Genomic DNA, 20,473 nt, shown 5'->3' on the forward strand with positions numbered 1-20,473 from the left:
CTCTGTCTTGACTAAACCAGGTTCTTGGCACAGAACCCTGGGCAGACATCCATCTCACCTCTGCCTCTTTCAAGGTGCCAAGCACAATAATAGTACAGGCCCAGTGAGCGTCCCTCAGATGAGGGGGAAGGAACCACTTGGCTAAGATCACTCCCGGGTCTAAGTGGCAGCCCCTTGATGGGTCACCCTGATTCTGGGTCTACCTCTAGCCTTTTCAGAGAGTTAGGGGCTTTGGAAGGTCATTGACCTGCAAATGGCGTGCTCCTGAGGAACAGTCCCCCCTCTGCGCCACTGCTGTTTATCTCAGTCTGGTTCCGCCTCTGGGTAACAGGACCCTGTTCCCTAGATCAGATGTCATGGATGGAAGAGCTGTGCGCTCGGGGCCTGTTCTCTTCCCACACTCTGGGCTCTCTGGGAATCCTTTGCCTCCAGCGTCTGATTGAGTGCTGAGGCGTCTTCACTTTGAGTGGTCTGTGGAGGATGAGAGCTGGTAAAGCAGAGGACCAGGGTCTGGCCAGCAGCATTCTGTTGATAGTTCCGGGTCGTGTTGGCCTTGGTTACTGAGGCCAAAGTGGCCCCAGGTAAGACCTTTCCCCAGGTCTCAAGTGAGCTTTTTCTTAATATGGGGGGGGGGTGAGAGTAAATTGCAGACTATCTCTGGAGAAGTCGCTGAAAGTATCTTTCCCAGTAACTTTTGAAGCCACAGAATTACTGTGGTTAAGAACTTAGACCGAGGCTGCTACCTGGCTCCTGTGTTAATTTCCCATCGCTGCTATAACAAATCACCACCAACTCGGGTTTACAACAATACAGATCCCTTTTCTTGTCCCCCTGGACTTCAGATGTTTGAAATGGGTCTGTGCTGCCTGCATTCCTTGGCACCTATTCCCTTCCATCCCCAAAGCCATCAGGAGGACATGACTCCAGCCTCTGCTCCCATCAGGTCCTCTCTCACTCTCCTGCCTCCCTTCCTTCTTTTATTACAACTCTTGAGATGACACCCAGATAACTCAGAATAATCTCTCAATCTTAAACTTCTTTTTAAATAATCTTTTTAAAAGATTTATTTATTTATGTGTTTTGCCTACATGTATGTATGCTTACATGTGTGCTTAGGGCTCACAGAGGTAAGAAGAGAGCATCAGATCTTCTGGAACTGGAGTTAGAGACATTGTGAGCTACCGTGTAGGTGCTGGGAATCAACCTGGGGGCCTCTGCAGGAGCACCAAGTGCTCTAAACTCCTGAGCTGTTTCTGCAGTTCCTATAACCTCGAGATTCTTAATTTAATCACACATTCAAAGTCCCTTCACCTTGTAACATATTCAAAAATTAGATAGAAAGACTACAGTAAATGCTGTGAAAGTCTCTGTTAGCCTATATATTAAATTGACTATATATATATATACATATATATATATCACGTATACCATGATGTTGTGATATACATTGTAGAACTGGAAAAATCCAACTAATTAAAATATCTATAACATCATATACTTACCATTAATTAATATTTTTACATGCATAAAATATTAAGATAGAGAGATACATTCTTTGATCTAGCAATCTATTATTTGTACTCTATTTCATAGAGAGACAGGCACCCGTACATTAGGCTGCCTAACATGGATGTTATGTTATTTAATCGCTGTTCACTTCAGTCAAAAAAATAAAAGGGAGAGGGAAGAAAGGCAGGAAGAAAATGCACAAATAGGAAATCACGTGAGTGTTTGCCAAAAGGGAGCCTGTTGAACTAAACAATTGTCCATGTAGTTATAATGGAGCTATTAAAGAATACATTAGGTTTGTCCCTGTGTACTAAAGGAATGTCCTGAGTGAAAGATTAGAGAAGGAAGTTACCAGGTAGCTTGTAAAATTGTAGTATGATTTTATTGTTTAGGAACAAACATTAGCCCTCCACATCGTTTAGCTGTTAAGTCCTGGTTTCTTTGTCTGTGAAAAGGGAATGATAAAAGCTCCCGGTCAGTGCTTGCAAACGTGGAGTGACATGCACATCAGCTGCTTTGGAGTTTGGACGTGGAGAGGTGGGAAGAAGAAACCATACCCTGCTCAACTGAGGCCTGAGTGGGCAGGGTAGGGTCAGAGCTAGGGTTAGGGGTTGGTGAGAAACGGCGGAGAGTGGATCTTTCTTTCTGTCCGTGTCTGAATTGCTGCATAGGCGGAGGAATTGTTACTGTGGTAGGTTTTTTTTTAAAAAAGCTTTTTTAAAAATGTGTGTGTGTGTGTGTGTGTGGGTGCACGTGTGCTGTGGCACGCATGTAGAGGTCAGAGGACAGCAGAAGTCGGTTGTCTCCTTCCACCATATAGGTTCTAGGGAATCAAACTCAGGTTGTCAGGCTTGGCCGCGAGTGCCTTTACTTCCCGAACTTGCTAAAGGCTCTGTAGTAGCTTTTTACCTTCTGGTATTTTATGGATAGATCCGTTATCATAAGCATAAACACAGACACTTGAGTAGGGAAAAGCATAAACGGAGAAAGAGCCTGTCCTAACTGGGTCCTTCCTATGTGTCCGCAGCATCTACTGCCGAGGCTGTGCCAAACCTCTGTGTTGCGCATGCGCCCTCCTGGACGGCGACCACAACCATCTCCGGTGCGACATCGGCGACGAGATCCAGCAGCGGTATGAGGAGCTGGGCACCATGACGCAGGCGCTGCAGGAGCAGGACAGGGTCTTCGACAGTGCTCACGCGCAGATGCGCTCCACCATAGGCCAGCTGGAGCACGCGCGCGCAGACACGGAGGAGCGGATCCGCGCACGCGTCCGCCAGGTGGTAGAGCATGTGCAGGCGCAGGAGCGCCAGCTGCTTGAGGCGGTGAACGCACGCTACCAGAGGGACTACCAGGAAATAGCTGGCCAGCTGGGCCACCTGGAAGCTGTGCTGCAGCGCATCCGCAGTGGTGGCGCGCTGGTTGATAAGATGAAGCTCTATGCCTCCGACCAGGAGGTGCTGGACATGCATAGCTTTCTGCGCAAGGCCCTCTGCCGCCTGAGCCAGGAGGAGCCCCAGAACCAGCAAGTCCAGCTGCGCACCAGCGGCTTCGAGGAGTTCAAGTGGTGTCTGCAGGACCTCATCTCCTGTATCACCCAGAGGACAGGTAAGTGCTGAGGCCATGCTCATGGGCAGCTGGTTTGACCTTTGAAGGGCCCGCAAGGGAAGCCGAGACAGAAAAGATGATCTATCTCCATTTGATAGATGAAAGACAACTATTAGGTCTTGGGTTCCAGAAGGCAGAATAAAAGGATATGGTGATCTGGTGTGGCAGGCACCCAGAGGAGGCCCTTGGCTAACTTATAAGACTCTGTGGAATAGATGTGACTTTATCAGCCTTGGGGAACATGTGGAAATTGAGAAGCTGCTGAGCTGAGAACAGGATGTGGTATCCTTGCAGCCGGATGTGACCTCTTAAGTCCCTAATGTCCAGGAAAAGAGAAGTCAACAGGGTTGTAAGGTTAGGAGAGAAGGAGGCTCAGAAAATCTAGCAGGGAGGTACTTGGTCAGCCACTGAAAGGAAGAATTCCCTAGAATGAAGCAGCCAGCTGCCAGCCTTGAGGTCCTTACTAGTACTGGGCTCTTATGAGGTACAGAAGTAGCAGACCAGCTCCTACCTCAGAAGTTGTCCTGTCAAACTGGGAGAAGATTCTGGGCCACATAGCATAGCTCAGAGACATGCTTGGCTCTGAATCAAAATCCAGGAGCTGCGTCCTGTATGAGCTGATGGCGTCGAGGGCCTTTCAGAACAGAGACCATAAGGGCACATGGACACCTTCAGGTCTTTCGTTTAAATCTTTGGGCTGGAAGGTCAACTCTGAGCAGCTATTGAGGGGTACCCCTACTGGCGACTGGCAGGTTCCAAGAACAAAGGCTCCCTCCTGGAGCTGATGGCTACGGGCTTGTAAAGGTGCCGTCCCAGAATGGAGATGAGCTTGTATCTTCTCCATCTAGGCAGTGGCTGATTCCCAAAAGATGAAAAGGTGTGCACTTGGGATTTAGAGCCGTGCTACCTTCCCCTCTGTTCTCGGTGGATTCATGCCTGCAGCAGCCAGCTCCAGCCCCTCTGTGGAGACATGCTCAATAGTGAATACCCAGGAAAAGCAAGGACCGCCTCCCCGTCACTGCCCCAGCCCAGAATTCTCCTTGCTGGACTGCCCTTGTGCTTTCTCTCTCCTTTTGTTTTTTTGTTTTTCCAGATGCAGCTGTAGCCAGGAGAGCCACCTCAGAGGCAGCCAGCATTCCCAGGGACTCTTTTGACCTTGAGCAGGTGAGAGGGATTTGATGTGTGAGGAGAGGTGGTAGGCAAGGCGTCCTGATGTCCTGTGGCAGCAGGGAGAATGCCTGAGAGGGGACAGCAAATGGCTGGACTGGATCCCTCAGAAGGAGAGTGTGAAGGAAGAGTTAAGAAAGGGTTGGCTGGCTAGTGCCGCATTCCTAAATGCCTGAGTAGCTCTTGAGCTAGTTCAGGAGGGGTCAGACCCAGGGGTGCGCAGGAAGTGAAGGAAGTAAATGGAAACAATGGCCCTGTTGGATGTGACACAGGATATCCCTGACGCTCATACTAAATGTATGAGCCAGTTTCTGGGGCTGGCATAGGTGCACCTCCATCCCCCCCCCCCCATGGTTCTTGGATTTAAGGCTGAGAGTCAGAGCTCAATCCTACAGATTCCAGGGCCATCCCATACCCAAAACCTACAGTTTCTCAGGGTGGGAAGACACCCTTAGGTTGTCTCCTGTTGGTATTCCCTCTGCTGCACCCTTGACTCGATGACTTTCACGCAGATGCCTTTGGGGACAGGAAGTTTGTTCATTCTCGAGGCAGTTCTCGCTCCTCTGATTGCTCTGACTTAGTGCTTCCCAGGGTAGAAATGCACAGGCATCCTTTCCATTCTCCTCCACCAACACTCGTAGGCATGGCTCCCCTGCGGCAGCATAAGTCCTCTCAGTTCCTTCCTGCGCCTGGCATCTTTCTCCACCCGATCCTGCTCACTCCGTTGTGTGTGTCTGCATGTCGAGATGTAGGCTCAGGACCAAGCAGATCTTCTGGTGGGCAACAAGGATATTAAGCCTCTCTATCTTTGCCCTGGGGCGACCCACGAGCAAGTGATTGCTGTGGGCTCCAGCAATCGGGAAAGGCTTCCTGGGGGAGGCAGAACTTTGAGAATTTTAGAGCTACAAGACAGCATGGAGTCTAAGGCCTCTTGCAGAGATGCAGACCCAAAGAGACTCAGCGGTGAAGCAGTTTGAACTTGAACTTTGGCAGTGCCCTGCTTTACAAAACTTCCTGTTTTACACCATGGTCATACCTTAGTGCCGAGGATAGGAGTCCAGAAAGAGGTGGGGAGCAGTGTGTGGGTGAAAAGGCCACAGGAGGCAGGCACAGGCCTATCTCAGGGTAATGTGACTGCGTCGTCGTCATCGTTGTCGTTGTCGTCGTCGTCAGTCCTGTTAGGAGATTCAGCTCTAGCCCTCACAGCACCTGCCTCAGCAGGGAAAGAAAGTATTTATGATTTTAAAACTCTAACCCAGTGGTCCTCAACCTTCCTAAAGCTGTGACCCTTTAATACGCTTCCTCCTGTTATGGTGACCCCCAACCATAAAATCATCTTCATTGCTACTTCATAACTGTAATTTTGCTACTGTTATGAATCATACTGTAAATAGCTGTGTTTTCCAATGCACTTAGGCAACCCTTGTGAGAAAGTCATTCAAACCCCCGAAGGGGTCGTGACCCACATGCTGAGAACTGCTGTTCTAAGGATAAATCAGTTGTGACTTTCCCCTCACTGTCTTCTGCTTCTTTAATGTTGGTGAGTGGAGTGTTGAGGGAACGGAAGGAGAGGTACCCAGCCTTGCCCTCCGGAGTTCCTGGCCTGAGTAGGAGGAGAGCCTTTTGTATGCCAGCAATTGCGGAGCTATGAAGAAAAAGATAAGATGTTTAAACCTTTTGCTCCTGTTCTGAGGATTGAATCTGGGGCTTGGTACAGGGTGGGCAGCTGCTTTACCATTGAACTGCCTGCCCAGCCCCACGTGTAAGCTTGCATTGGAACATCCACCTTTAGTCCTTTTGGGGCAGGGCCTAGGAGTGGAATGGGTAAGTCATGTGGAAATTCTTTCATTTTAGAAAAAGATTTATTTATTTTTATCTTATGTGTATAAGTGTTTTGCCTACACATAAGTGTACCATGTGTGTGCAGTGCCTGCAGGGGCCAGAGGAGAATGTCAGATCTCCTAAAACTGGGGTTACAGATGAGTGGGAGCTGCCACGTGGGTGCTGGGAACCGAACCTGGGTCCTTGGCAAGAGTAGCCAGTGCTCTTAACCTCTGAGCCATCTCTCCAGCTCCTTTTTCACTTTTTGGGGAGCCGCCCCTGCTTCATTTTGATATAGATGCACAAAACGCTGAGCACCAAGTCTGACATGGAATAGTAATAAAACCAGTATTATATTCATTAGCCCTCCTCATCACCCCCACTAATGGGACTCTGTAAGTACTGTATACTCTTTTAGATATGCTGAAGATGTTTGGCACATTTCGTCCATATTGTCATATGAAACAAATGTTATTATCCCACTTTTTTGGGAGGAGACTGAGGCCCAGTGAGTTTTAAGTAATTCCAATATGTAGCAGCTGCTGGACAGAGTTAAGACTCAGGGGTTGAGGCCAGCTCACGGGAGGCTGGGCTCGGATTTTCTCACTGCTGCAATTCTTATCGCTGCTGAGGGAGGTGCTGCTTTCAACAGCAAGCAGCTTGTCTCTAGAGCCAAGCAAGCGAGGCTAGTGGTCAGGCATCTTCTGAGGAGTTGGGCTCTGTGGTCCCTGAGGTATCTTCTTACCCTGTCAGGAAACTGAAGTGGTGCCTGGGTGCCAGCAACCCAAGGTCAGAAGCAAGTGCCATCATGGAGGGTTTGGGAAGAGCTACTTGTCTCAGTTTGAACAATTTGATTGGGACCAAGAAGCTTACAACTGAGGCAGGTTGTTAGGCCCAGGGCCCCTGGTCATTTCTGACTGTCTTGTTACCTGATTTTACAGCCCAGTGAAGTGCAGAGGACCCAGGCCCAGGCCCTGAGGCTGTCCAAGACCCCACCTGTGGCTGTGGTACAGTCAGTGCCCGGGGCACACCCCGTGCCCGTATATGCCTTCTCTATGAAAGAGGGCTCCACCTATCGAGAGGTAAGCCCCCTACTCAGCCCCGCCTCACCGGAAAGGCTCAGACTCCAGCCAGCATTGAGGCATAGCCGGATGAGAATCGGGGCCTTCCTGAGGTCTTTATTTGCTCAGCACAGACTCCGTATTCTCCATTGCTCTGGGGTGCTCCCCTAGGAAGCTCCCAATAAGCTTGAGCCAGTCTCAGCCCAGCTGGGATGCTGAGACAGCCAGAGCTGTGAGGAAAACAGAGATGTTGTTGGTCAGCGGCCATGACCAGAGTGCATGGCAACCTGAGAGAGCTTCCTATTTGCAGAGACATGGTCAGCCTGGCCAGGAACAGGAACAGGAGCAAAAACATGCCACAAGCCCCTGGCACACCGCTCAGGGTCCTCAGCCCAGCAACCCTAGAGACTCCTGAGTCACCCCCTTTAACCCTCCACTGTGCAGGAGGCCTCTCAGACGATCACCCCCATGAAGAGGAAGTGCTGCCATAGCGATTGCCACAGGAAGATCATCAAGATGGAGTCCACGGAGGAGGATGAGAACAGGTTGATCTCGAGCTCCCCGGAGCAGCCCAGGCCCAGCACGTCCAGGGCCATCTCTCCTCCCCATCTGGATGGGCCACCCAGCCCTGAGAGCCCCATCCGAGAAAAGGAGACCCCCCTGCCCACCAGCAACCATGTTACCAGCGACACAGAGAAGACAGGTAAGGAGATTAGGCAAGCTGGCACTTGGGTCAGACCCTCACTCTGTCCTCAGATATCTGGAACACCCCCAGCCCCCACCCCACATTCTGCTCCCACCTAGGCGCTCGAAGCCACCAGGATTCCCATGCACACACTGCTCTGAGCTGCCATTGAGTATGTGGGGGTAGTTTACACTGTACTTGGTTGGCTGTGATTCCAGTGTGGGACACCTGAGGGCCTATGCCCTAGTTCTGACTCCTTTCCTCCAAAACTCGGCCAGTGCCAAGCACTATTACTTGGAGGTATATACACTCTATCTCCTCCTGATGCACACAGGACAGGGCATCTGCCGCCCTCAGTCCATTGGCTTACAAGGACTCTCCTGGGTGGCCATCTTTCTCACCCCAGCCAGTGGATATCTCAGGAAGGATTTAATGCCACCACCCCTTCTCCATTCCAGAAGAGCGAATTGTGGTGATCAGCAGCTCGGAAGACTCAGATACTGAGAATCTGGTGAGTAACTCGGAGTTCGGCCTAGGACTCCTGCCTCCCCTCATTTAAGGCCCCAAAGGCTGCAGCCACAGCAGGTGACTCTGGAGCTCGTCTGGCACCTGGGGAACTTTCTAGTGAGGCAATCAAAGCCTAAACTGTACCAAGGAGAGTTTGCAAGTACCAAGTGCATGCTTATTGCACCCTAGCCCCCTCACTGCACCAGGCAGATGCCTCTGCAATGCTTGCTAGACTGCTTCCTCCAGGGCCTGGCTGTCCTCTGGAATATCCAAAGCCCTTGTCTAGAGCTTCCTTATATATTTTCTATCTGCTAAGTTCTCCATGAGGAGAGCTGGACAAGAGTTCATTCTCTGGTTAAACAATGAGCCAGGTGTAGTGGTTTCTGCCTTTAATCCCAGCATTTGGGAGGCAGAGGCAAGTATGGATCCCTGTGAATTGAAGGCTGGTCTGGTCCATGTAGTGAGTTCCAGGACACCCAGGGATATGTAGAGAGGATATGTAGAGAGATCCCATCTGAAAAACAAACGAACAAAACAACAACAAAATCAATCAATGAAGGCTAGTGATGGATAGAGTGTGTCCATGGGTAACAAATAACGGGCAGGGGTGACTTACTTACTTTTCTATTGCTGGGAAGAGACACCATGACAAAGGCATCTTATAGTAGAAGAGTCAGGCAGGCGTGGTGCTGGAGCAGTCATTGAGAGCTCACATCTGATCCACAAGCACAAATTACAGAGAGCGCCGCTGACTGGGAATGACAAGGGCTTTGGAAACCTCAAAGCCCATTCCCAGTGACACACCTCCTCCAACAAGGCCACACCTCCTAATCCTTCCCAAACAGTTCCACCAACTGGGGTCCAAGCATTCAAACATTTGAGCCTATGGGGAGCATTCTCATGCAAACCACCACAGGAGCTACATGCAAGATTTTACTTCGTATTAGAAAACTTCTTTAAAGGCATCTTATAGAGAAACCAGTGACTCTTCTGTACCTGGAGGTATGTTACTAGAGACTAGACTCTTAAGCGTCCAGGGGAAACAGAGCCTGAGTAGGGAGAAAGGTTAGATCAGGGGTCCCCAAGGTTCTTTCCAGCCGCAGCCTGAGATTCTGTATTGGAAAATACACAGAGCCACCGGATACCACTGCCACACCCTCCTCGCCAAGCCACTCCGCCCTGGTGAGCACCCGAAGAGCCTCCCACCCACTCTGGACCTCCCACTCCAGCAGGGCCTGCAGTCTACCTCAAGGCACCTGCCAGCCACCAGCTTGGTCTTCCCATCATCCCACAGAGCAAGCTGCCGGCTCTGACACCGAGTCCTCCGGCCAGCCTGCCACTTGCCAGAATCATCCTGCTGTCCTCTGTCAGATCTGCATTTTCTCACACAAAGCAAGGAGAGCCACCGGCCTTCATGACGCCCCTGGTAGCCTGTATCCCCAGTGATGTTATGCCCCGACACAGGCCTCCTCTGGTAGCTCAGGCCACCACCCCTGCCACCCTAGGGCTTCCCAGGCGTCCTGCTGATAACCTACACCCAGGCATCCTGCTGATAACCTACATACAGAGGGACATCAGCAAACTCTGCTGGATGCACAGAGCCTCCGGGGCTCTCCCGGGGCTCCCCCCTACCCCCGATTTTCACCAGTGGCTTTGCAACTTAGTTTTTCTCCCTTGCTCCTCTGTGGCTTCTCAGCCTAATGCTTTTTCCATGGGTAGTGCACAGGTAGCAGGTTCCCCCAGAGATTCTAACAAAGCCACCATGGAGAATCCCCAAGTTCAAGGCCTCTCTTGAAGTCTTTGAAATTTCATTACCACCCCCTTACCCACTCAAGAGGCCTCATCCCTCCCAGTCCAGGCCTAGGCCCTCTGTCAGACAGGCCTCTGAGAACCTGAGTTCTTCCCTCCTCCGTGGCTGCTTGCCACCCCATGCCACTGCTGCAGTCTCGTGGCCAGATGTCCCTGCCGATGCATGCAGCGACTCTATCCATCCCAAGGCCTGGCAGGTATGACTGCTCAATAAATACTTGTTAAATGATCTCCGTTGTGAACCCTTATTCCACAGCCATCAGATCCCGTGTAGGATCTTCCCTGTAGGGCTGTTTGTCTTCTATTCCTGCATGGAACTTAGCTCCTCTCTGGGGGAGAACATGGCTGTCTTCCTTCCACACTTATGAGCGTCTAAAGTGGGAAGCAGGACAAGGCCTGGACAGCTCATCACCTGGTGGCTCTTAGGGTGTAACTAACCTTATCTCCCCAGTCCGTCTCGGACACCTGCCCACCTCCCCTCTCATGGAGGGACGATTTGCCCCTACATTTCTTCTTTCCCCCTCATGTCTTGCTTTCTTCCTGGTTGATTTCAACACCCGCCATCTGTCCTACGCTCCTTGGTCTCTGAAGGGTCTTCAGCCAGCCACTTCAGCTGCCCAGCAGTGACATGCCACACTGTGTTCCTTGACACCACCTCTAAATGGACTGCCCTGACTCAGACCACCACCTCATGTTCCTGGAGCCCTCAAGCTTACCATCACCTCCCTCCAGCTGAGATGTTTCAATCATTCTCTCTTGGAGACCTGCTGGCAGAAACAACCAGAATCAGGGCCCTGTTGACTCTCTGCTGCCCTCTGGAGACAAGCTGGAGAAAAGCCACACAGGAAGGCAAAGAGCAAAGGACTTCCGGTCATACCCATCTGCTCTCATTTGGCTCCCTAGGGACACTTCTCTAGGCTTCCTCCTGGTCTTCCCTCTTACCTGTTGACTGTACCTTCTGCTCCTGGGAGGAAACAGAAACCCTTTGGACAGTGTGGGAATCGTGGGCATCTGCTACCTAATTACAGATTTGCCTGTTGCTGCCCTTCTGCCTGGAAGTCGGCTTGCCTCTAAGACCCACACCTGTGTCCTGGCCCAGCTAGCCCAGCCCCTGCCCTGTGGGAAACCTCACTCTACCTCATGCCTGCGTCTCCTGATTCATCCGCTGCCTTCGGGCCAGTCTCTCTCTGCCCACTCCCTGCTTCTCCCTTGGCCTGTGCTTCACACCACTCCTCATCGCACGTTCCGAACCTCCCCACCATGCCTGCAAACCCTACCGGTCAGCACCAGGGAAGCCCCAGGCCTCTCAGCACGGTGGTCCCAGACTGCCCATGGCATTTGTGACTGGGTTGGCCTCTTCCCAGAAGTCTGTTTTCTCTTTGCTTCTCCGGGCACTCCATTCCAGGCCTCCTTGCTCTTGCAAAGGTTAGCATTCTGGCATTGGCTCGGGGTCTTCTTTTCCCTATACTCTGCGCAGCCCACTCTGACCAGTTGTTGCCCAGAGAGAGCTGATGCCCACACTTGCTCCTGCCTGCCAGACCAGAATGTCAGGGCCTTCCGTCAGCTCTGTCTAGATGTCCCCCATGTACCTCACACATTCTCTTTCTCTCCTCTCACGCTATCACTCTGCCATCTGCCTAGGTACACAAGCTGAGCGCCCAGGAGACCCCTTTTAATTATTTCTCACCTCCAGCCAAAATTTGATCCTTGCCTTTCCATGGCGTGTATTCTTCTGGTACCTGGACATTTCTTTCTAGCTCATCATCTTTGATAAAGTTCAAGCTACTACCCATGGATGGAGGTGGGAACCTAGGAAGGAACAGCAGAGAGAAGTAACCCAGCAGTTTCCCTGGACATAGTGCAGGGTTCAGCTCGGGAGATGCCACAAGCAGCGTAGCAGATGGGAAGAGGAAGAGGGGATCCAACTCCACCATCATTGGGGGTACCAGGGCCACCAAGGGAGATATACATTTCAGGTTAGGAAGAGGTAACCAGGAAGAAGACATTGCTCACTGTGCAGAGCAGGCCTGGGGAGCCGAAGAGAAGAGTCCATTGCTTTTGTGTATATATGTAAAAACTAACCATTTCAGGAGTCCCCAATTTATCTTCTAGGACCCTCCCGAACCCCTGAGGCACTACAGCATACCTCCCCACAAATCCCCGCTCTGCAGCTTGGAGGGAGGACAGTGTTTCAGGCTACCCAGCTACATATCCTCGCTGTGGGGCCTTTGCTCTGCCTTGCAGTGAGGGGCTGTTCTATAGTATTGGCCTGTTGAAGTGCCACCTTTTCCTAGTGAGCCAGTTGGGGTAGGCCCACCTTGACCTGCAGCTCTGTCTGAGGGGAGAGACTAAACAAGGTGGAATGTGTTGGAAGAGCTCGGTCACAGTTTTGGAGCAGAAAGCAAGTCCTAGTCTCTTGTAGAGTCCATGGGATGAGAACTGTTGCTTAAACCCTGGAAAGGTGGGTAAGCCCTGCACTTAGCCAGGGCCACTGTTTGAGGAGTCACAGCAGAAGAGGTAGGTGTTCTCACCCACATTTGTGGCAGATGACGAGGCACCTTGGCAGCAGAAGGACCAGGCAGGAAGGGGTCCAGCTAAGATAGACGCGGCAATGATGACTGGCTGAGGAAGGGAGGCCCAGGACAGCAGCCGGTGCAGGGATGCGGTCATGATACTGATGAGCACTCATATAGAGAACGTGAGTCGGGTGCTTGCCTGAGAAGGTGGGAAAGGTTTGCCTAAGAGCAGAGCTGCCTGGAGAAGGGTCGTAGCAGCCAATTAGGTGGCCTGGTCTCCAGATAGCTTTGTTGTGCCTCCAAGGCCTTCAAGACTGCAAGAGCTAGGAGTTGGTGTCTGTAAACCCGGGAGATGCATGAGTCTTGCTAAACTGAGCCCAGGTGTAGCTGGAGCTTTGGTGCTGAGAAAGTTCCTCAGGATCACAATTCTCACTGAGCATTGATGGAAGATACTAGATGGCTCCTCGAAGCTGAATGCTGGCTTCCCAAAGGATTTGGCTCGTGTCTGTTCAGTTGGCGATCAAACACGGAATGAACCCTTATGTAGACCAGGGGTTCTCAAACCTGGCTGTGCACTGAGGAGTTTAAACAATTGCAGATTGCTGGGTACCGCCCCTGCAGATTCTAATTGAGTCCTTCCCTGTGCGGCCTGGACTTCCAGAGCTTTTTATGCCACTCAGGCCTGGCCAAAGTCAAGCTCCACTGAATTGGGGGATTCACTTAAGCATCTGGGTGAGAGGAATGCCCATTTGTTTTAAAGAAAGTGACATTTACACAGTGGCTGTGATACTGGAGGGACAGGAAAGGCCGGCTCTTGCCTCTGTCAGGGAATGGGGGGGGGGGCTAGAGCTTATAGTCCACAGTGACACTTGAGCCCCCATCCCGTCCCTTGGGCTCTCCTCATCACTTCACAGTTTCTCAGAGTATTTTGCCCTTCCCTTGGCTGTTCCGACCTCTATTTTCTCAACCCTATTCCCTTCCACCTCCACTTCCCTTTCCCCCACCAGCATCTCTCTGTCTGTCTGTCTACTCCAGTCCTTCACACCCTGTTCTGGTTTTTGGACGAAGATGGAGGAGAGAAGACTGCAGACATGGCCAGAGGCTCCCTTGCTGAGCCGGGGGGGGGGGGGGGGGGGGAGACGCTGGCGCTGGCGCCAGATGCTCTGTGTGCCTCCCTGTAGGCTCTCCTTTAGAAACGTCTTGCTTAAATGGCCCACTTGGGCTGGGCTGGTTTGGGAGGTAAGAGAAGAAGGGAAATCAGGAGTTTACAGCTGCCTAGCTCAAGCACACGGTGTTCCAGTGAGACCAGCCTCTGCCATTGTGCATGGCAGTTCTCAGAGATGGGGCAGGAAGGGCTGTGTCCAGGCTAAAAGACAGGCCCAGCCTTTCCTCTCTCTGGTCGCGGCGCAGAGGAAGGGGAAGAGGCGTCTTGTTAATGAGACACTCACAGGTTCCCTCAGAGAAGGCCGATAGAGAAATGAGGCTTCCTGCCATGTGGTGTGAAGATGAAGGCGCTAACCGGAAGCTCCAGTTGTGTGGCACCCCAGGAGTCCTGCTCTGGAAAATTGCCTTTGAGGCCTTCGAGGGACATCGTCAGAAGGACGGGGAAGTCATTGCCGGGAGTCAGGCGGAAGCACCTGGGGCCACAAAGGGGCTTTTGAAGTGATGCGTGAAGCTAGAAGAAGACCCAGGAAGAGGATGCCCGTGTGTCATGTCTGTGGTAGCAGAACCGACTGGGCGAGTGAGTCTGCTCTTCAGTGGCTGGCAGAGTGAACGTTCCCCCTGGGGAAGGCCATGGCCGGGGTGGCTCAGCTCTGCCCCCCAGTCCACGTGGGAGGATGACCTACAGACAGAAACCCCGAGTAGAGGAACAGACCCTGGAAGCCACAGACAGAAAATGACGGGATTCTTCCACGGGGAAGAGGACTGAGTCTACTGTTCTCAGCTAGCAACTAGGAGAACGCCTCCAGAAAGGTCCTCACAGGGAAGGCCAGCCATGTGGGGTCCCTGGGTGCAAGGCAGGCTGGGGAGAAGTTGGGGTGCCCGGCACAGGACTGCAAAATGTAAGTTGGGTGAAAAGCAGCCTTCTATAGGGAAGCCCAGCCCTGGTTAGCTTTCTAGTGAGCAGCAATATGACTGCTCTTGGCTGAAGGTGTGTGGAAGGCAAGTGTTTCAGAAAGGTGGGTGGTAAACGCCATGACCAAAAATGACTTGGGCAGGAAAGGGTTTATTTCAGGATACAGCTTGTAGTCTGTCATGGGGGGACGTCAGGGCAGGAACTCACGGCAGGAGCTGATGCAGAATCCACGGAGGAGTGCTACTTACTGGCTTACTCCTCTTGGCTTGCTCAGTCTGCTTTCTTACACACCTCAGGACCACCTGCCCAGGGGTGGCACCACCCACGGTGGGCTTTGCCCTCCCATATCAATCACTAATTAAGAAAATGCCCCACAGATTGCCTACGTGCAATCTTAGGGAGGCATTTCCCCAACTGTAGTTCCCCGCTTCTCAGATAACTCTAGCCTGGGTCAAGTTAACAAAACAACAACGATCAGGACAGCAGGTGTGCTGACTGTCTCTCATGCCGCCCGCCGGAGCCATTAGCTGCAGGCCACAGTGAACTGAGGCCTCAGCCCCAGGTGCTGACTCCATTGACTACCAGAGCAGTCTGTAAGACGACAGACGTGGAGCCTTATACGGACTCTGTCCCAGAGACACTGGCCCTGGCTAGTGTCCAAACCTGGCATTCCTAGGACACTAACCAGCTGTGCTGTTAAGTGACTTCGTATATTATCCTCAGAGACTCTATCCTATCTGTAGCCCCAGCTCCTTGGGAAAATCTCAGAGGTAGAAAGAGCCTCTTCCCATCCTTGAGGCCAGGTGTTCCAGCAAGGACAACCTTGATGCTGGGGAGCCGAGCCTCCTTGCAAACCTGCCGTGGGTCCCGGAAGGCTCCTCTGTGCAGCTGAGGTACGGATGTGGAGAGTTGAAGTCTCCAGGATCTGAGGCTCTCAGCTGCTCCCTCCCAGACCCTCTCCCAGCCAGGGAATGCGTGTCCACCTAGATGTGGGCTCCAAGAGGCCAAGCAGCCCTTTCCTTCCCGATACTACAAGACCCCATGGGACAGTCTGGTTTTGAGGGCTAGGAAAGCCGGACTCCTCCCCCTTCCCAAGAATCACCTGTGCATACTTGCTCCAGAGCGCAGGCGCGTCTCTCCTGGACCTCCAGGCCTCTGAACTCCTGACCTATTGGCTTTTTGTGTGTGTTGCAGCCTTCCCACGAGCTTGAAGACAGCAGCAGCGAGTCCAGCGGCCTCCAGCTGGAGGGCCCCAATTCCCTCAGGGCACTGGACGAGAGCCTCGCTGACCCCCAAGCAGAAGACAGGCCCCTGGTTTTCTTTGACCTCAAGATTGACAATGAAAGTGGGTTCCCCGAGAGCTACCTCATCTCTTGTTATTTTAGTCTCCGAGTCCCCAGGGAGAGTGCAGGCAGAGACACCTGTAAGGCCCCAGCAGCTCTTAGCACTGGCGGGCCCTGACAGCCAGGTGGACAGAGGACTCTGACCCCACCTGGGATGCCTGGTGTTGCCATGTCAGCCTGCAGTGGAACCTGGGCATGGGAGGGAGACGTGTAACACCACAGGTTCATTTCTGACAAGACGGGGAGGCTGGGAACGGTGTGTGAGCTCATGGCTGACAAGTAATCCACACTTGACCTTTGGCTTTGAGCACACATTTCCCAAAACAGAGCCCACCCCACAAATGGATACACAGGGAGGCCTGCAGAATCTAGGACGCAGAGAGTTGTGACTCCTCCTCCTGGAAGACCCTTATCTTCCTCGATGTCATCCTTGCCCTGGTCCCTCAGCTCTGACCCTTTGCCCTGGCCAACCAGTTTTGAGCCCTGCCATTGGGGCTAGCCTACCAGCCAGAAGCCTTGGGTATTTGTATAGCACAAAAAAGCCATCTGTAGGCTTCAGGAGGAGACTCTGGGCCATACTTTTATAGGATACATAGGCCATTTCTGCTGTCTGCAGCCCTGGGCTGTGATCCAGCGGGGACCGATGGGGTTGGAGGTAGGAACAGGAGAACAGAAGGCCCAGAAGAAACATTCTGGGGTCTCTGGTGGAGGTGGAGGCTGAGAAAATACAAAAAGGGAAGAGTTCTTAGGGCTGGGCAAACTCTAGGGCAGGGGGAATAGGAAGAGCCGTCTTCCCGACAAGTGAGCCCCCTGACCCCTCTCGCATCAGAGCCAGGCAAGAACTACCCTGGGAGGATATGTGGTTTCTGCCAGCCGGCCTTAAGGTGGGCTCTCTAGATAGTGAGTCAGCAGCCTGACCCCTTGCACCCACCCCAGTGCCTCCTGAACCGTGGAAGCTCACCCTGCCCTTCTTTCCTGCCTAGCCCAGAAAATTAGCCAGCTGGCAGCCGTGAATCGGGAAAGCAAGTTCCGAGTGCTCATCCAGCCCGGGGCCTTCAGTGTCTACTCCAAGGCCGTCTCCCTGGAGGTCGGACTGCAGCACTTCCTCCGCTTCCTCGCCTCCATGCACCGCCCCATCCTGGCCTGCTCCAAGCTCTGGGGGCCTGGGCTCCCCATCTTCTTCAAGGCCCTGGAGGAGATTGACAAGCTGTGGGAATTCCAGGACGCCATCTCCGGTTTCCTGGCCGTGTTGCCTCTCATCCAGGAACGCATCCCCGGGGCCAGCAGCTTCAAACTCAGAAACCTGGCCAAGACCTACCTGGCAAGGAACATGAGTGAACAGAGTGCCCTGGCCGCCGTGCTGGCCATGCGAGACTTGTGCTGTCTCCTAGAGATCTCCCCAGGACCACAGCTGGCCCAGCATGTCTACCCCTTCAGTAACTTGCAGTGCTTTGCCTCCCTGCAGCCCCTAGTTCAGGCAAGTGTCCTGCCCCTGCCCGAGGCCCGCCTCTTGGCTCTTCACAACGTGAGCTTCCTAGAATTGATGACGGCATACCGCAGCAACCGGCAAGAGGGCCTGAAACAGTATGGCCGCTATCTGAGCCTGCAGACCTCATCGGCTTCCGTCCAGCTTACTCAATACCTTCAGGCTCTGAGCACCTACCTGGAAGGACTGTTGGAAGGGCACGCCCCGGCCAGGTCAGAAGGCACCTCTACTCCTCTCTCGCGCCAGAGCTTGGCCAAAAAGGCCTCCCAGCAGAGCTGAAAGGAAGGGAAGCCTGGCTTAGCTGGTGGCCACGGAAGGAGGGGCATCCCTGAGCCAGGCCCCACCCTTCACCACATTCCGGGGTAATGGTCTCCGATACGGGACTGTTCAGAATAGGTGCCCTTTATCTGGGACCAAACGCTCTTTCTCTAAAATTCCCACAGCAGACACCAAAGGCACTGCAGACCCAGCCCCTCCCTTTAGAAGCCAGAACCAGGAAGACTTGAGTAAAGAAGGCATGGCCTCTGGGCGCTCTGATTGGCTTTTTCACATGGCCCCCGTCACCTCACCCTACCACTACCACGGGTGGTCTTGCAGCTCTTCCCTGATGCTTAGTGTCCCAAGCGATCTGCTGACAGACCCCCACAGATAACACCCTGAGGTAGAGGTTCTCCATCTGTGGGTTGCCACCGTTGGAAAACACGTATTTACGATGCTCTCAGGAACCCCCAACCATAACTGTAATTTTGCTACCGAGCAGTGTCTCCATTCCTAAGGCCATCGGAAGTACGCGGTTTCCCATGACGGCGACCCACAGGTGGAGAACGACTGCCCGAAGGTCGTGCTCACCACTATACCAGCAGCCCCACGGCACCCAAGTGCCTTTCAAACCAAACTGCCCTTCATGAATTGGGGTTCTCCCAGCTCCCACTGTCCAGAGGCCAGCTGTGTTCACTTTTATTTTTTTTTAAGCACTTTCATTCCAAAGGGGCCTTCTAGCAGCAGAGAGAGGTAGAAGCTATTGCTCCATCCATCCGTCACCCTGTTCCTACAGACTGACCCTTCCAACTTGGTTCCTCGTTCATCAGGCCACCTAAGCCCTCCTTGCACTCAGCCCTTCCAAGGGACACCCAGCGGGGCACTTGCACTGAGAGCTTGGGAAGGTGAACCTGTGGGCTTTACACGAGGTCCCTAGAATCGGGCCTTCTGGGGTAGGGCCTGCAGCATCAACAGGTTCTCCAGGTGATGCCGTATGCTCAATTCTGAGCATCGCTGCCGTCACGGGCCACCTCCCCCCACCCCAAAGAGAAGTAGAGAAAGCCCCTGGGCTGTGTTTATTGAATGTGATTAGGAAAAGACCAGCGCTCCAGTGTTCTGTGAAGTGGGTTCTGGTTCTGTCTGACTCAGAGTCCCCAGCCAGCTCAGTCACCGTGGGCTTTCGGGCATGGACAGCAGCCTGCTGGAGCAGCAGATAAGCATCCTCACCCGTGGACCCTAGCTCTCATGCCAAGCCTTTGGTCCCCAACCTTGTGATCCTCTTGAAGGTCAGCTGTCCCCTGTGCTCAGCTGAACCGCGGCTTGTCCACTTTCTCACCCTGACCCATTCCCTGCGTCCTGCTCCCAGGGTATTTCCCAGGTAGCCCAGGGGTCCAGTCTTGACAGGTTGGTGGTCTCCACTTTCATGTGGAGACCCATCCTACGGGTGTCCTGATGTTCTAAGGCATTCTATCGAAGCTCGTTCCTACCACAGTGAGGCTGAACCCTGACAGCCATCCATTAGAGCTCTGGTTCTGGGTGGGGTGAGGACGGGAAAGGAAAAGAGGCTGAGACCCTAGCCTGGCTGTGCGGGGGCAAGGCGGTACTGGGGCCATGTGTCATACCTCGTCCTCAGCCTATCCCTGAATGAAACAGGGCCCACCGAATCCCAGCCGCACCAGACTGTTCTGCCACCCTGGACCCTACTCCACCCCATCATGGATTTATGACAAAGGAAAGAAGGAAAGCCCTGCCCTATCTGCTGTTACAGCACTTAGTAAATATGTGTTTTGTTTTGTTTTTTTCAAGACAGGGTTTCTCAATGTAGCTCTGGCTGTCCTGGAACTTGCTCTGTAGCCCAGGCTGGCCTCAAACTCACAAGATCCACCTGTCCCTACCCCCCAAGTGCTGGGATTAAAGTTGTGCACCACCACCACCGCCTGGTAAATATGTGAATCCTGAAAGCCTAATGTTCCTATCACAAACTCTACTCAGCCTGCCTTTCCCAGAGGAGCCATCAAGCCTCCTCTTTCATGGAGACAAGAGGCTCTCCCAAGCATGGGTGAGCAGGTTTGCCCAACTCGACTCTGGGGGAAGTCTTTCAGAGTCTGGCAGAGCCGAGCATCCCCTTGTTCAGAGCTAGAGGCGTTAAGGACGTGAATCCTCTACTTCAAGTAGGGAGAAGCAGGTGGACTTTCCTCAGAATGATTCCCAAAGGTCAGAGGCACCAACTTTGAGAATTAACCTCCTAGAGCGAGGTGGGGGCAGAGACTAGGACCTGCAGGTGCTTTGCTTCTGGGGCCTCTCCTGGTTTCAAGTTCCTGGAGCAGGCAATAAAATCCTATAAACTGGAACTGAGGGGCAGCGTAGGCCGTGGGCAATGTGATCATACAGTGTCTTTGATATCCTGGATGGAACTTGGAACATCCGAGGCTTCAGTGCACACCACTCTAGTGCTCCTTGGCTGGATGAACAGCCAGGTGACAGGCTTATTCAGCAACATCATCATTCTACCCACTTGCTGTCCCAGCTGCCCAAGTTCCACTCCTGGAGTTTTAGTCTCTCAGTTTGACCCTTTGACCAAAAAATTATCCAAGTTCAAATATGCTGTATGTGCTACATTTTAAAA

At 52.7% G+C, this 20,473-nt stretch overlaps 1 protein-coding gene across 3 annotated transcripts in view; it reads left to right on the top strand.

Moving 5' to 3' along the window:
- The window catches only part of Pml (PML nuclear body scaffold), a 31,508-nt gene extending 13,390 nt beyond the window's left edge, over nt 1-18,118 (top strand). Inside the window, exons 3-9 of one of the 3 annotated variants that reach the window (XM_028892501.2) lie at nt 2,537-3,117; nt 4,211-4,281; nt 7,047-7,187; nt 7,611-7,869; nt 8,310-8,362; nt 15,955-16,105; nt 17,087-18,118. In XM_028892501.2, coding sequence (XP_028748334.1) covers nt 2,537-3,117; nt 4,211-4,281; nt 7,047-7,187; nt 7,611-7,869; nt 8,310-8,362; nt 15,955-16,105; nt 17,087-17,868 — 2,038 coding nt within the window. In that variant the 3' untranslated portion in view covers nt 17,869-18,118. Of the gene's footprint in view, nt 1-2,536; nt 3,118-4,210; nt 4,282-7,046; nt 7,188-7,610; nt 7,870-8,309; nt 8,363-9,490; nt 13,788-15,954; nt 16,106-17,086 lie in introns of those variants that run through there. The other 2 variants (XM_028892502.2, XM_028892503.2) reach the window with 2 other exon arrangements.
- Nucleotides 18,119-20,473: the final 2,355 nt, after the last annotated feature.

This window comes from Peromyscus leucopus, chromosome 7 (assembly GCF_004664715.2).
Source record: "Peromyscus leucopus breed LL Stock chromosome 7, UCI_PerLeu_2.1, whole genome shotgun sequence".
NCBI lineage: Eukaryota > Metazoa > Chordata > Mammalia > Rodentia > Cricetidae > Peromyscus > Peromyscus leucopus.